This window comes from Engystomops pustulosus, chromosome 3 (assembly GCF_040894005.1).
Source record: "Engystomops pustulosus chromosome 3, aEngPut4.maternal, whole genome shotgun sequence".
Taxonomy (NCBI): Eukaryota; Metazoa; Chordata; class Amphibia; order Anura; family Leptodactylidae; genus Engystomops; species Engystomops pustulosus.
The window spans coordinates 101,138,910-101,156,041 of record NC_092413.1 but is presented as its reverse complement, the minus strand read 5'-3'; the positions used below and the strand labels follow the sequence as shown (position 1 = coordinate 101,156,041).

Here is a 17,132-nt window from a genome sequence, read left to right as displayed (position 1 = left end):
TCTATTTACAAAATATTCAGCAAAATCCTCAGCTCAGGGTACATTCACACGTGGTATGCCCGCCGGGCGGGCATACCGCCGTGTGCTGGAGAAGAGGAGGAGGTGACCCCTCCTCCCTCCATAGAGAATAGCGGCGCACGGCCGCACACACGCCAAAAGATAGAGCATGCTCTATCTTTTTGCGGTGTGCGGGCCGGATCGGTGGCACACATGTGTGGCACCGTATCTGCACCGCGCCACTATTGCCATCTATGGGGACGTACATGCGGCCGCAAATTTGCGGCCGCATGTACGTTCCCACAGACGGCCATGTGAATGTGCCCTCAGAGAGACGTTTGCAGAATTTTGCAGATAGTACAGTGTCCCCCATGTAGCAGGACGATCACACTGGTGTCTGAGGGGGATACTGTGCAGAATTACAGGGGTGCAGCAGGAGATGAGCACTGGGGGATCCCCTCTCGGAGAAGTCACTGCTGAGGAGATCACTGGGTGCTGGGTGTCACACACCTGGGTGCTGCTGTGAGTGTTATCTTCATGCTGGGATGTGGGAGAAGCAGAGAGGAGCTTGTAGCAGGATCACATGTAAGTGCCTGACTAACATTGCGCTGAAACTGCGCCAAAATTGCACCTAAACTGTGTTAAGGTAAAGTGATTAATGAGAGGCAGGAAATTAACTTATTACAGATGGTTGTAGCTTGTGATAATTCTGACACAACAATGTGCTAGAATTTAGGCGCAACTACTACACTTAGGCGCACAAAAGCGATACATGTGGCCCTAAAAGTTAGACGGTGGAAACATATTTATCAACGTATCTATAGCTTGACAGTATTTATGGCACAACCAATGATAATTTATTTCTTATAAACATATTGAAAAATATTCTCCCATAAGTAATTCTAATCTGCTGTGCAATGGTTAAGAAAGGTTTATATGGCTGTATTCAAAATGATTTGGACACTTTCTTTAAATCTAAAAAAGTTGTTCCTTCTTATGCAATATTTTATTTGTTGTTTTTACTGCCTTAGCCACGACAAAGAAAGCAAAGAAGTAAAATAGACTCATCCATCGTCATATTTTTCATCCTGTATGTTAGTCATAAATGATGACTGAAATCTATGCCACCCTGAACCTCGTTATGAATTATGCATACACTGCACCAGCACTAGGGGGTGGTCTTGATATATGCTCCTGGGAGTTCAATAATATTACTTTAGTTAATTGATACTTGTTCACTATGATAAATGTATAAATTGACTCTGGTGGGAGAATTTTTCCAATGCATTAATAATAGGATAACTCTCTCATATCTGTAAAGGGTTATGTAATTAAAAATGCAGTACGATATAGTATGACTACTATATCATAAGCTTAGGTTTGCAGAATTTGCATTTAAAAAAAAAAATCACATTTCTTTCACTAGACTGAAGATTACAATGGGATTATTCAGTTTAGAAAAAGACGACTGAGGGGAGACCTCATTACAATGTACAAATACCTGAACGGACAGTACAAGGATCTCTCCACAGATCTTTTTATACCTCGGCCTGTGACCAGGACAAGGGGGCATCCTCTACGCCTAGAGGAGAGGTGATTCTACCATCAACATAGACAAAGGTTCTTTACTGTACGAGCAGTGAGACTGGGGAACTCTCTGCCGCAGGAGGTTGTTATGGCGGACTCTATGTACATGTTCAAGAGAGGCCTGGATGACTTTCTGGAGAGCAAAAATATCACAGGTTATGGGGATAAAACATTTATTTAATTCTTAAAGGTTGGACTTGATGGACTTTGATTGTCTTTTTCCTGCCTTATATACTATGATATTATGATACTATGAATGGAAAAGTACTGAAGTTATTTACAGAAGTCAGCATTCTGCCCTTTTTAAAAAAAATTGTCTCAAATTTGAGAATAACAGTAAATTGAGATAATGCAGTGCAACAAGTGCATCTATTTCTTTGGCTAAGTTCACACTATCGTTAAAACCTCTGTTGCTACATTAATAAAAGGAAAGAACGGTGGTTTAAAGGAGTTGTCCACTTTCAGAAAATAATTAGTTTTGTTTGTATAATGAAAAGCTATACAATTTTCCAGTATACATTCAGTATAAATCCCTCACGTTTTTCTAGATCTCTGGTTGCTACCCTGCTATAGACCCCTCCCTGTCCATCACATGACCACGGACAAACTTCTATCCACTGGAAGTAAACATAGAAGCTTTCTATCCAATGACAGCAATTAAATCTTAAAAACATGAGAATTTGCTATAAAATGTATATTGTAAAATTGTATAAAATTTCTTACATAAACCATATGAATTATTTGCTGAAAGTGGAAAACCCCTTCAAAGGAAACCTGGGCACCCCTTTTTCAACTAACACCAGCGATGCTGACAAAAGCAGAAAATCTAGTTTTATTCTATACCTAATAACTAGGCAGAGAACCCAGCGAATCGAGGCGGATCACCTTGGGCCGGGTCCATTCCTTTCTGCATGTCAGCCAGCACACACATGTCTCTTTTTCATACATCATATGACCTCTGGCCAAGTTCCCGCGCATGCGCATCAGCCATTCTCAGCTGTCATTCGCAGTGAGCATCACAGCTGTCTGCGAACTTCGCTGGCTCACTGTGCATGAGTGGCTTACTGTCTTCCTGCTCACTACTTAGCAACGCTCTCAGCATCACAGCTGAGAGCGGCCAATGCATACGCTCAGGAACTTGGCCAGGGGGCTGTGTGACATAGGAAAGATGGAGGCGTGCAGAGAGGAAGGCCGCTGACTCAAGCCGAGGTCATCAATCCAACTCGACTCACTGGTTTCTCTGCCTAGTTACCAGGTAGAGAATAAAACTTCATTTTCAGCTTTTGTGAGCATTGCTAATGTTAGTTGAAGAAAGAGTGCCCTTAGGACATAAGGGCTCAATCGGAAGCTGTCTTAAATTATTTTCACTATAACATATCAGTTAAACATCCCACTTACATCATTGTAAATGTAATGTATCCTTCATGTTCAGTTTAGGTAGGTATTTTTTTATCCATGCGTTTTTTGGATGGAAAAATTGACGGCTGCAGTATTTGTCCTCTGTTTGAAAAAAACTCATGGATAACAGATACCTACCTAATTGAACAAAACAAATGACTTAAAATTTACATTGATGTCAATTGTATATTTAACTGATATATTAAACCTCTGTTCTTTACCTTTTTTTTAACCTAGGAGAGAAACACAGTATATCTAACACAGTACGGATGCGGTTAAGAGCACATAAAATTAGTTGCTTTACAAAGAAAAGGAAGACATTCTAAAATAAACTTTAAGTTATCTTTAAACATCAGCTTTAACTATAAGTTTACAACAAGTCATTTCATCCTAAGTCCATATATTACACAAGTTAAATAGCATATGAATTGCTTTCTATGTGTGTATTAGAGGGGTTGCACAAAACTGTATATACAAAACAACTCCAGTCTCCCAAACTTTGACAGGAGTGGATGTATCTGTATGTATAAGCACACACCAGGCTCTGAAAACCTCTCCACAAGGTTGATGCTTTGTGAATGTCCCTATGGATCCCTGCAGCAGATGTGTGAATGGCATAGGGTGAACTGTCTATCAGATGACTATAGAAGCAAGACAAGGAGGAGAAAGAGGTGGCAAAGAGACTGAGAGAGGATTCCCCCAAGTAGCCCTCCTCCTCTTCTCCTCACACCTCCTCCTTCCCCTTGTGTGGATGAGAGCATCCCTCCTCTGCTGCTTGTGATCCAGGCTCAGGAGCTCTCTCATTGCTTGCAGCATGCAGGGAATGACATGTTGCCAGGCTGCTGCTTCTTCTATGAGCTGCCTCCAGCCCTGGGATATGTGAGCAGCTCAGGAGATCAGCAGCCTCTTGTGTCCCACTCCAAAACCCCTACCCAGTAAAGGTATGCTGTGGCTGCAGGTGACCTCCTAGGTCCTAATGCCGATCATTGCTCAGAGACCAGCACAAGACTCTTGCTATTTGACCTGCCTGGGAGGCTACTGAATAGGACTATTGGACCTCAGGCTTTTGGAAATCATGGGTTTTTGCAGCGGCAGGTGCACACTGCTGTTTATCTGTGGGATGCAACTGGTAAGTAACACGCTGGCTATGTACTGTGCCAAACAGTATTGTACTTGTATATGGGAACATATACTGTATGCTTTTACTGGGGTGTTTGGTGCAATATGCTCTGTAATTATTGCAATATCCTATAACACTTTTACAGGGCTTGATGTAAAATGAGCTTTGCAGAATGTAATGAAGATGAACAAGCAAAGACCTTCACTATCATCCTCATACTCCTTCCCAATCAGACAAGAAGTAGTTAATCCTCCAGAAACAACCAAGGCTCATTTGCCAGGGAGAGTCACTGTTAATAGAAGCGGAAATGTGAAGCAGTGAAGAGGATGGCACAAGCCCTTTAACTGTCACCCAGTGGTGCAGACTGAGCTGGCAGTTCAAGGGTAAACCTATAGTGTAGTAGAGGTGTTTGCTGATTTGCATAGAAATGTATGAATGAGTCTGTCTCCTGGGTAGAAGAGAATGAATGGTACAGGGCAGATATGTAAAGGATGTGTCTGATGCTTTGGATTCTATTGCTATATTTCATTTGATTAGTATAATTATTAGAATATCAGGCAAGAAAAGGACTTGGTGTTGGTGCAAGATTAGACTTTACTGCATTACATAGCCTTTGGGTTAGTGAAGATGTCCTCAAATTTATTGTTTGCACAAACTTGGAAATATTGCAAAACTGTCATAAGTCATGACAAAAGAAAAGGCCCAATGGGCATTTACTTTGTCTCTATAGAAGCCTTGACAAGTCATGTGAATTGGACTGTAATTTGGTACAGTAATAAGTGACTGAATATAAGTGTAAAGAGAAGTACAATAACCCACTTAGCACTGCTATGCTGTATGCAGTTACTGTACAGTCATACCTTGTATACGCATTAGGGTGGAAATAGCAATGTGACCTTATTGTATGTGCTCAGTAGTTTCTCTTCACCAGCTCTACATGCTTATCATGCCAGCCTTTGTTTAATTGGCATGATTAATTCAGGCGCAGGGTTGCATTGAGTAGAATAACACTGGGATGTGTGCCAACGTCCTTTTGTTTGCAGGAATGCACTCCCACAGCTTTAAAAGCATTTTTATTGGCCAAAAGTAGTCAATACTTTGTGTTTTCATAGCAAACCCCTCTTAAAATGAATTATTATTCTTTGAAACAATGCAATGCTAATAGTGTTTTATTCTCATCTGGATACCATGTACTTGTAATGTATTTAAAGGGCAGTATGACCGAGATAGTTGATTTTTGTTTTATGGGGACATAACAAAAATATTTATGAATAAGTTGTTGAATTTATTTTGTATAGTAACAGAACTCTGTTAAATATAATTATTATGTTGGATACAGTAAAAAGTAGTAAAAAGCAGTAAAAAGAAGTTAAGACATTCCCAATAGGGACCACTAGTTGGCAGCAGATGTATACAGTTATTTATTGGTACGGTCAAATATTGCCTTAAATTTGAATCCCTTTCTCATTTTGGTAAATAAAAAGAGATATTAAGAACTTGTAAAATATTAAAGCCACTTGAACATCTGTTTAGTAACTTAACAATATACCTCTTGCTATTGTCTTGAAGATTGTTTGAATGGCCTGACCTATTGCATTGTATTGGATATTTCATGTTTTACATAGGACTATAGATATCGAAAACATTCACTGTTTTATCAGGGTTTTAGGGATGTTTCTGTGTCATGAGCATGGCTTTCTAAAAATCCCCTTCCTGATGCATGGAACGTTTCACAACTTATCTTGTACCTTAAAATCATAAAAAATTCTTCTACCTTTGGACTTTTGAAACTCATATTTCTAACCTAAAATTGAGTTATTAAACATTCTACATAATTGTGTAAGCACATTTGTTACCATAAAATATTTATCTGCAGCTTTTTGTACATTATTTTCATTCATTATTTAGAGGGCTTATGTTACAAAAGCATTACTAATAATTGTGAAAATGAATCACTTTGCAGTTTACAGTAAATTTTCATAGCGTTTTGAGTACAACCTCAACCCCTTTTATTAGAACAGTGATGGCGAACCTTTTAGGGACTGAGGGTGATGGTCTGGGTGCCCACAGAGAGGGTGCCACCTCTGGCACCTGTGCTATAGTTTCGCCACCACTGTATTAGACCATGCCCCCTTATTAGATATCAAAATGTGTCTAAAAACTTTCTAGACCCTTGATTAATTTGGCATGAAGCATTTTAGCCACACACCATAAGACTGCCACCCGATCACTAGATCAGTCTGCATTTTCAAGTTCTTTTTAACCTCTTGATGTTCTGTGCCCATGGTAGATTGCAGAGACATACTGTATTGTACTTTTCCTCTACATAGAACAACTGTGTGCTTGTCACAGAGTCATTTTAAGAAGTCACAAACTTTGCAAATGTTAAAAAATTGGTAAAGAATCTGCATCCTCCATCATAGTACACAAACATTTGTATCTCTAGGAGTTCACCCCAGAAAAAAACGCCAGACTATAACCACTGTTCCCATAAAAAATCGATCCTCCATCCCAGATATGCCAGAAATGTTAAAAGGTGAATTACTTGTATCGGAACTGAACTCCATAATAGCCATGGATTTTAGCTATAAACTTGTTCCCTATTCACTTTTTGAAAGTGGCACGGCCATAAGTCAGAAAAAGGACATGAAAGGTGCGATACATCGCAAGGTTTGATACATTGCAAGGTGTGATACATTGTGAGGCGTGATACATTGCAAGGTCTGATACATTGGCCCCATTATTTTTAGTAGCTGCAACAAATATGACTTTATTAAATGTGTGGAGGGACCATTGTTTTAGCAGCCTGGGGAAGGAGATGCTAGCAAGGAGAGCTTTAGCTTGGTTTTTTGGTATATCTAGGTGCGGTAGGTGACCGGGGACAAGAAAAAGGAAAATTACATTGGAAAAATGATGTGTTTAGTTTGTTGACATTTCTAAATATGATGTTAGCTAGAATAAAGTTTTACTATTGTATCTTGAGTATACTTTTCATTTTATTCTTTGGGAGAACCAATGCTGCTTGGTGATAGAAAGTGTGTAACTGGTTTTCCTTGGGCAAAGTGATTTTTGTAATAGTATAGTTTGTACTGCCACATCTTACAATTTTCTTACGGGCTTTGCTGTATCGGTTTGGTCCACAGTTTAATATATGCGAGGTGGAATAGTATCATGTTGTGTTGTGGTTAATTGCATATCATTGGATGGAATCGCAAAATATGGATGAATTTATTCTGTTAAATACAGCATTTTGTGTAAAATTACATAGTTATTATATTATAAAATTCTACCATTTGGGAAGACTGCAGATGTTTTCAATGGATGAATCTTTACAGATGGCTGAAAGCTGGTGTCTTGTATAACAACATGCTCCATACCAACTTACTGTCAAAATTGTGTGCAAACTGCACATGATACCAACTAGATTTGAGCTTAATAAATAGGGGCCTAAATTGCTAAGGTTACATCACAATTTTTGGCAATATTTTATTTGTTTTAGATGTGTTATATAAGGAAATGTTCTTTATGTTTCCTCAAGGTACAGGTATGAATCCTAGGTAAACATAAAGGCATATACTATGTGTGTATATGTATAGCCATCCGTTCAAGGGTGTGCAATCTTCAAAAGTTCACATCAACAGAAAAGATTCAAGACTTTTCTTAAATAAGAGAAGGCTGTGTACATTTTTTGAGCTGGGGGTAGCAGTGATTTTGTTGGAAACCCATAAGAGGGCTTGAGGAACTTCAGATTACTATAAAACCTATTTGGGAAACTTAACGGTAGATTTACAGACAAGACATGGAGAAATAGTCGCTGAACTGTTATTCTAGTTCAACACTATGACAGTTTTACATTAAAAAATTAAAGCACCCACTAAAAACATTAAATCCAACTGCTGTGTATGTGGACTTGGCTACTGCTCCAAATGTTTCTCCTGTTTCTTTCTTTCATTTGTTGTATATTTCATGACTTGGTCTGATGGAAGACGAACCTCTCTAGCATTTGTACTTTATGGAGTCTATATAAATAGATACTGTAATCGTTGCCCAGGAGTCAAGGAAAATGATGTTAAATATATTCTTTACATCTTTTCATTGCTTGAGGTTTTTAGACAGGAGCAAGGAATATGAATTCTCCAACTTGTATTTCGAATTTAACCTCCACCAACCTATTATGCAAAACAGTCTCAGGATCACAATGATGTCCTTCTACACTCTGCAGAAATGCTGTATCCCAATGCCCAGTAAGAAGATTCATGCTAGTGTAAAAGATCTTTATCTAGGGCTCAAACAGCCATTCAGTTGAAAGGTGACATTCGAACCACATGGGTGACATTAACCATTTCAGCCAAAAAGTACTTCACTGTACCGGGATGAGAGCAGAAACCAAGACACACAAGTCTGACTAATATTGTATGTATACAAAATAGTTGCTAAATGGTCCGATGTATCTATTTTGTAATAGAATGGAAGACAGTAGTTGTGCTATTTGTAAGGTATAAAAAGATTGAGAGGTTACTAGCCAGCAACGCCCCGGAAGAAGCCGTGGTAGCGAAACCCTGGGTCGGGCGAACTAGCGAGTCTGGCGTCCACATGGTGGATTTTATATGCGCATGATTTTATTCTATTTTGTGAGTATGTTTTAATAAAATAAATTCCATATATTTGAACATACTACCCTATCTGCTGCTTAATCTCTTCTATAGTAGCTGTACACTATTTGGCTACAGGATGCAAGAAAACGCAGCTTAAAACTGTCTGAATAGCGATCTATTCCCATCCAAATACCGTTTGTGTGGAAGTGTACTGAAGAATTTGGAACATAGTTGGGAAAGGAGTGAAATCGTCGATTTATCAAAGGATATATAAAAGGACACACAACTAGCTCTGGTCAGACTGTTTTATTTTTACTAATTGCTAGATGTGGGATCCATCTGTGACTGTTTGGCAGCTCCTATAGGGGATAGTGTGCATCACAAAAACACTTTTTCTCTTAGAAAATGCAGACTCACAATTTTTATAAGCATGCTACCACACATATAAAACACAGAAAATCATCTACATAGGGGCATGAAGAGGTGATAAAATTCTGCAATGCTATAGGCCAGCTTGAATATCTCCCCATAAAATCCCTTTCCCAAAACATGTAGATGAACTTTACATATTATTTCTCACACAGAGCACTGTCTCCAGGGAGACAGAATGTTTTTACTAAAAGTCCTGAGAAGAAGATTCAAATGGCTCCTTGGTGAGGCCAGAACATAAAATAAGCAGGTGCTGAAGCAAAAATATAGGACAAGAGTCAATGACAGAACTGTCTCTCAGCAGATTCAAACAAAATGAAGTTTGAACTATGACATGGCTAAACAGTGGTCAGCATAGCCCCCCCTTGCTAAGACAAAAATGGTGTCCGTTTAGACCAAGATGGCATCTGTAGAGGAATATATCTCTCACCCTAGCATGTCCCTCCTAGCTTTAATCATGTCCTGTATTAATGTATTGTCCGATGAGACAATAGTCTAGGCTAGTCAGGCCAGTGTGAATATTCTCTGTCCCAAGACTCCTGAGGTAATTTGTAAGTGTTTAATTATGTGTTTCTCCGTAATGCTGAATCCTTAAGCATATAGGAGGACATCACAAAATATTTCATTGTTTATATAAAAATATGATAAAGTGTAACTCCAAAGTTATATCAAATTGGCATATATGATTCCCTCTTTAAAACCAATCAGAATGATGCTCAGATTGTGCTGCTATTTCCTTCAAGGTTATGGCATTTTTCTGTTTGACAAAAATATTTCTCACCACTGGTAATATGGGCAGAAACTAACCTCTTCCTGTATCTACCCTGAAGCTAGGTCCAATTCACTCACAGTTCTGCCCACAGTTCCCATGATACCTTGTGCTCTCATTTAGCAATTTAACAGTTAATCCAATGAGATTCCTGCACATAAATCCACTGAATACTGCATATAGGAGGTACACAGTGTACAGGATGTATATGGTGGCTAGTCTGGCAGCTTTCATCATATGGAGGAGCATGGAATATGTTGTAGAAATCAGAAGTAAAACATTAACCTGATTTGTATAGTCTGTGCTGTGTGAGCAATTAGGGTTAATAGCTTCATTGTACTGTACAGAAAGTGCTAAGTACAAGTCAGGAGAGGGGTTGAAGTATGAGGTGAAGAGAGAGACAGAAAAAGTTCTGTAGAAACATAAAGTTGAATGGGGGGGCTGATCAGGAACAGGGGAGATCTTCTATCTCACTATTTTTATCTTATTACCTCTTATTTCTTATCGGCAACAGATTAATCCGTAGAATAAGTACTGGATCATAATCCACTGTTGTGCTTGGGTTTTGATCAAAACTATATACCAAGTGCCGCCTGCCAGGATATATTTGATTACCACCAGCAAGAAAGGACTTGTGATCCTGGGTTGGTTTTATAAAAGATAAGCTTAAACCATATTTTAGCCAAAGAGCTAAAATTAGGCACTTTTACAAAGCCATTTAATTGCATTTAAGGATGGACATAGCTGAATTTCTCTCAAAGGTTTTGCCTTATTGCAAAAAAATCAGGGGAGTTTAGATGCCCAGGTTCATGTCTTAAGAAATGTATCCTTAAAAAGTTTCTACTGAACCAGTTTGACCAAAGATCTGTTTCCTAGGACAGTTAGAATATATGATGACAGTATAAACGTGAACATGTTTTCATTTCCAGTTCACCAATATAATGTCAGGTATACAAAATGTTCCCGCCAGTATAACAAGCTGCAGAGGCTTCACACCGCCCCGGCTCACCAATTATTTCCTGCATCTTTGATCACAGTGGTTCATAATGTCAAAACAACATTTTTCTTTGGTTGACATGTCATTTTCTAGGCTAGAATTTCGGCAGAAATAAGAGATCTCCTAAAACTTGTGTATCCAGTCCAGGAATTAGCGTGTATGCGAAAGTGAACATTAAGCAGCAATTTACCTTACATGATATGATTTATACATTCTTTTCTGCTTCATTATCATTGCTGGTACAGAAAAGCATGAAAAATTATTTCTTGCTACCTCAGGAGATTCTCCAGTTCATGGCAGCAGAAAAACACATCTCAGTATATTGCATAATGTATCCTGATCTCAGTCATTAAATGATTTTCCAACATTAAGTCACTCCACTCAGTTGTGAATTCGTATCTCCACTGTTATTATTAGTCATTGACCTCTTCCAGGATTTCTCTGCGTAATGTAACATCTCATGGGCCTAAATGAGATGCTACAAGAATGTTAACTAACTTACAACTGCAAGTATGATTTCTTATGGAAATCTCCCTATAGATTGTTGATCCCCTTGGAATACCCTTAAAATGCTGTGGATGTCCAACTGTTGGAATAAACAATGCAGTGAAAATTCTGGTAGAATATGAGGCACCTAATAAGAACAGTCACATATTGTTTTATCATGGTCACTGACAGGCAGGAACAGATGTTGTATTCTGCTCTTGGTGAAGAGCATTGTGATCAGGGACTCCTACATTGTATCCTAACATTGCATGAGAATTGTATATAACAAACAATTTCTGTATCTGCATCCAGTTAATGGCAAAAAATGTAGATTCTTGTTTGTGTGTAGCTGAGGTGATACATTGAAGGGTTCAGAAGGTACAGTCACAATTTACAACCAGGTATCTTGGGAGAGGCTAAGGTGTCACCTCTTCTTAAAAATCAATACTGTAAACAATAAATTTTAGTTGGTAGGGGTGTTTCATAAATCTTTTGAACTGGAGCCCAATAGCCTCATTGTTAGGCACCAAGTCTTAGAAAACATTATGAAAGGCTTTAAAGGAAACCTACCACTTGAAGTGGTAGGTTTAAGATGCATATCCCGAGCACCATTTAAACCGTGATGCAGTGGTTTAGGAAACTAATGACAGTAAGCAACGGGACCAGCTCACACGGTATATGCATCTTACACCTACCACTTCAAGTGGTAGGTTTCCTTTAATTAAAAAATGTTACTAATATAAAATTTAGGGATTAGTGGAAGTGCTTTTTATGTTTGGCGAAAGTCAGGAAAAGAAGAGACCCTCCCTGTAAATTGCCTGCAATATAAAGCTGCTTAAAGCCTGTCTGCTTTATTCGTAGAGCTGACTGGCCACACACAGCTATAACTCAGCTCTAAGCTTTGTACTATATCTTTATATTCCACAAATGCCAATCCGAGTTCATTCTGTAAAGAAAACATCCATGCATCTCACTTCCTAGGGGAACAGAACTGTGGTGAATTGTAATGCAACATAAAACTGAGTTGAGATGTCTAGCACACACATATTTAAATAAGATTATTACAATGTTTGGGGTATGGAACTTTGGGTGAACTAAACAAAGCTTTATAGAAAGGATTGTTTCTACATATATTTTAAGTACAAGATTTTATACTTCAAGATTATGAAGTACATTGTTATCATTATACAGATTTGTAGTAAATATCTGTTACGAGGCCGATTTAGTTGGGGAATGATGGTTTCCAACTTCTGTATAGATGATGTATTCCAGCTAAAGTGGAACAGACTGCCCATGGCAACAAAATGTGTTACAATAGCAACACATCTAGCAATGGACGAAATGAGTGCCTAAACATGGATAACTTGTTTAAAAGGACATCTCTTCATATGACATTGGGGGAAAATTTACTGAGCAAAATATGCTGAAGATAAAAAAAATTGTCTTAAATAACTTGCAACATATTTACTTATTGTTGCAGACAGTTTTTTTGCTGACAAGGTGCCAGGTACCTTATCAAACTCTATTTTAGGTTTATACAAGTAATGATTTTATTTAAAACATCTTTGGAACCAGTTTGAATACTGCTGCAGGAACCTGTCATAAGGTTTAAATGTGATAACCTCATGACAAGCTCCCTTTAAGCATCTCTAACCTTTCAGCAAACATTGCAAAATGTTAGGATCAGTGGATCCTCTGGACCACCGCGGGAGATGAAACTAGCCAACACCCGGGACCGGAGCCTAGCGGCACCTGGTATTCACCAGAGCCCGCTGCAAAGCGGGTTGGACGTGCTGCGGCAGGATACCACTAGGTCATTCCCAGGTGTGACTAGCCCGCGGTGGCAGCCGAGGTTGAGGTACCTTAGCGGATGACAATCTCGTAGTCAGGTCCAGGCACAGGGTCAGGGCAGGCGGCAGAGATGCAACGTCATGTCCAAGTCCGGGGTCAGCAACAGGAAGTCCAGGCAGGTGGGAAGGGAACACAGGCACACGGAACACAGCAACACGGAGGAACTCGGATAACACGGTAACACAGGACTCAGGAGCGGGAACACACAGGAACACAGGAACGCAGGAATACACAGGAATGCAGAAATACACAGGAACGCAGGAATACACAGGAACGCAGGAATAATCGCTTGAAAGCTTTCTCTAAGGCTATGAGGCACAAAGATCCGGCAGGGGACACATGAAGAGGCAGGATTCTTAAAGGTGAGGTGTTCAGCAAGTGGACCAATTAGCGGTGCGCTGGCCCTTTAAATTTTCGGCAGCAGCCGCGCGCTCGCCCTAGGAGGCGGGGATGCGCGCACGGCAGTCCGGGGAAGAGCAGGAGCCGGGAGAGATGAGTGAAGAGACCGGGCTGCAGCGGGGGCACACGGGGGAGCACGGATGTGCTCGCGATCCGAGACAGGGATCGCGGGAGCACCCATGACAGTACCCCCCCCCCTTCGGCCTCCCTCTCTTCTTGGGTACCAGAAACAACTGCCTACCTCTCACTGTCTTAGTATCCAGGATCTCCTTCACCTCGAAGACATCAGTAGAGTCCTTTTGTGGTGCCGGAGGGAGAGGAACTTGTTGGGTGAAGCGGTTTAAGATGACTGCCTTGAGGAGGGAAACGTGGAAAGAGTTGGGTATGCGCATGCTAGGAGGCAGCCGCAATTTGTAGGCCACCGGGTTGATGCCACTGAGGATTTCAAATGGACCCAAGAACCGGGGTCCCAATTTGTAGCCAGGGATCTTCAGTCGGACGTACCTTGGGGATAACCAGACCCTGTCACCAGGAGCTAAGACAGGAAAAGGCCGACGTTGATGCTTGGTCTTGGCAGAGGTTTGGAGCAATGAGGTACGGACTTGTTCCCAGATGGCTTTTAGATCCTGTACCAAGTCCTCCACAGCAGGAACATCTGCAGACACAGGTAACGGAAGAGGAGGCCGTGGGCGCAGTCCGTAATTAATAAAGAATGGAGCAGAACCAGCAGAAGTGGAGTCCAGGGAATTGTAGGAAAACTCTGCCCATGGTAAAAGAGAAGCCCAGTCGTCCTGATGAGTGGACACAAAGTGGCGGAGATAGCACCCCAAAGTCTGATTCACCCTCTCCACTTGGCCATTGGACTGAGGATGATAGGCAGAGGAAAAGTCCAATTTCACTTGCAGCTGTTTGCACAGAGATCTCCAGAACTTGGACACGAACTGAACACCTCATAGTCAGGTCCAGGCACAGGGTCAGGGCAGGCGGCAGAGATGCAACGTCAAGTCCAAGTCCGGGGTCAGCAACAGGAGGTCCAGGCAGGTGGGAACGGGAACACAGGCACACGGAACACAGCAACACGGAGGAACTCGGGTAACACGGCAACACAGGACTCAGGAGCAGGAACACACAGGAACGCAGGAATACACAGGAACGCAGGAATACACAGGAACGCAGGAAAAATCGCTTGGAAGCTTTCTCTAAGGCTATGAGGCACAAAGATCCGGCAGGGGACACAGGAAGAGGCAGGATTCTTAAAGGTGAGGTGTTCAGCCAGTGCACCAATTAGCGGTGCGCGCACGCACGGCAGTCCAGGGAAGAGCAGGAGCCGGGAGAGGTGAGTGAAGAGACCGGGCTGCATCGGGGGGCACACGGGGGAGCACGGATGCGCCCGCGATCCGAGACAGTTCACTTTTCAGCAGCGCTCATCATTGTCTGTAAATTTGTATTACCAAGCACCACAAAGGAGATAGATCACTGGGGCCTGTACCTTTAAGACATATCACACAAATAGGACCCTTATCTACATCTCATATATTGGCATTTTATTTCATAATGAAAACTTACTATATGAAATTAGGTGTTCCATCCTATTAAAACCTTAAACATACAGTGAACTAACACAAAGCATTTAATATTTAAGTTAAATATTGCTGACCTTTAAAAGTATATTCTTAAATTCTAGCTTTTGCGACAAACGGGTATATGAAGGAAATAAAATTATGTAGAAACAGATAATGATAATGTTGAACTGACTTTCAGCTATAATAAAACAGATTTCTGTGCAGTACAAAATATTCCATATGAAAGTCTATTGGTGAACATAGTAATTACTGTATGTTCCAGCTAGGTCCTTTTAACCTTCGACCACCTGCTTGGAAATCATTGTTTATCAGTCTTCGATCTCTTACTTCTGTACAGTTATAGTTTGACCATTTGAGACCTTTACAGCAATCATTCTTTAAGCGTCATTATTACTTACTTTCAAAGTGTTGAAGAGAAATGTGAAAGTACAGTGTACTAGATTAAGTCCAGTTTATTGTGAATTTGAGTCATTATTTACTGTTATGCTTCACAGCAAAATATAGAAGCAAGACCAATTTTGAAGTGTCCCCTAATTATGGCCGCCTTTTAAGGGTGTGGATGCTTACAGCCATTGACGCTTCACTGGGAGAATCTGGATAATATGCTAATTATTGTTTCCTCTTTTAGCTACATTGTAAGGTAGCCACCATAACATCAAGCATGACTTTCAAGAAGCCTAATTACATGAAGTGGGATTGAACCAAAACCGCTACATTTATTCCAAAAGGAACAGATTCTCAACTGTAGCACTGTTTTGATATCTTGGCATCTCATCAGTACAGCATAGGCAACTGGTTTAGCTGAGTGAGTGGTTTATGACTAGTGTCAGAAAGTAAAAGTTCTCTGTATGCAGACCTTGCCAATTAAGGCCACCTTTCAGGCATGGTAAGGCCTGTTCCACACTTGCGAGTGTGATGCGATGAACTCGCATCACACGCTGCCGGGAACGCACGGCCCGAACGCTGCACCGCGGGATTGAACTGACATGCTGAGTTCACTCCCGCGGTGCAGCGCTCGGGCCGTGCGTTCCCGGCAGCTTGCGTTGCGAGTGTGATGCGAGTTCATCGCATCACACTCGCAAGTGTGGAATGGGCCTAAGACTTACAGTCTTTGATACTCCAATATGCAAATATGATTTCCAGGATGAAGAAAACAAGTAAGTCTCCATCATATCATTAGGCTTCTTGAAAGTCATGCTTAATGTTAAGGGGTGAGCGGTAAGGAGTCCTCAACAAGAAATAATGAACATGATGAAACATGAATGTGGGAATTTATCAGACGTGTCATGGCAACCAGTCAGAGCTCAGCTTCGATTTTTTTTTAAAGCAAGTCTGTCACCATGAATGTCATTTTACATCCGGTGACAGGTTCCAATAGCCTATGCTATGCTGATTTTGTGGAATAACAATGAGACCTCTTTGTAGAGACCTCCCATTATGGCAATATACAGATTTTAGGTAGGTTACCTTCTCCAAGAATAAGACTGGTTGGCAAATATGGTGAAGCTTGAAGCATGCTATGACTTAGGACATTTTTATGCTTGAAACATATAAGCTGACTTAAGTACTACATGGATATGTAATTTTAAACTGTAAAAATAAAGAGGTTGTTCTAAAGAGTGCCAGGATTTCCGATTTTTCATGATTAGTAGTGTTAGCATTGTTATGACATTGTGTACAGCTGAACTACAAAAATATAAATATAGCACATATTAATGTAACCTGCTTTTTACATCTCCATTCAGCTGACAGTGTTTTATGTAATCAATGAATTTCTATGCACTACACATGGGCAATAAATAGTGCACATCTGGCAGATCTAAGCTTTTGGCAGTACATACATTTGTACCAGCAGAAACATAACACTCTTCTTTTATGCTTATTGACATAAAAAAGAAACATGAAGATAAATATTTTATAT

At 40.4% G+C, this 17,132-nt stretch overlaps 1 protein-coding gene across 3 annotated transcripts in view; it reads left to right on the top strand.

Annotated features, from left to right (window-relative positions):
* Positions 1-3,702: 3,702 nt before the first annotated feature.
* The window catches only part of NKAIN2 (sodium/potassium transporting ATPase interacting 2), a 535,491-nt gene continuing 522,061 nt past the window's right edge, over positions 3,703-17,132 (top strand). For 2 of the 3 annotated variants that reach the window (XR_011854158.1, XM_072141621.1), the window contains exon 1: positions 3,703-4,111. Coding sequence is in view for 2 of the 3 variants with exons in the window: in XM_072141621.1 (XP_071997722.1) it covers positions 4,058-4,111 (54 nt within the window). In the remaining variant the exon portion in view is untranslated. The remainder of the gene's footprint in view (positions 4,112-17,132) is intronic. The other variant, XM_072141622.1, reaches the window with a different exon arrangement.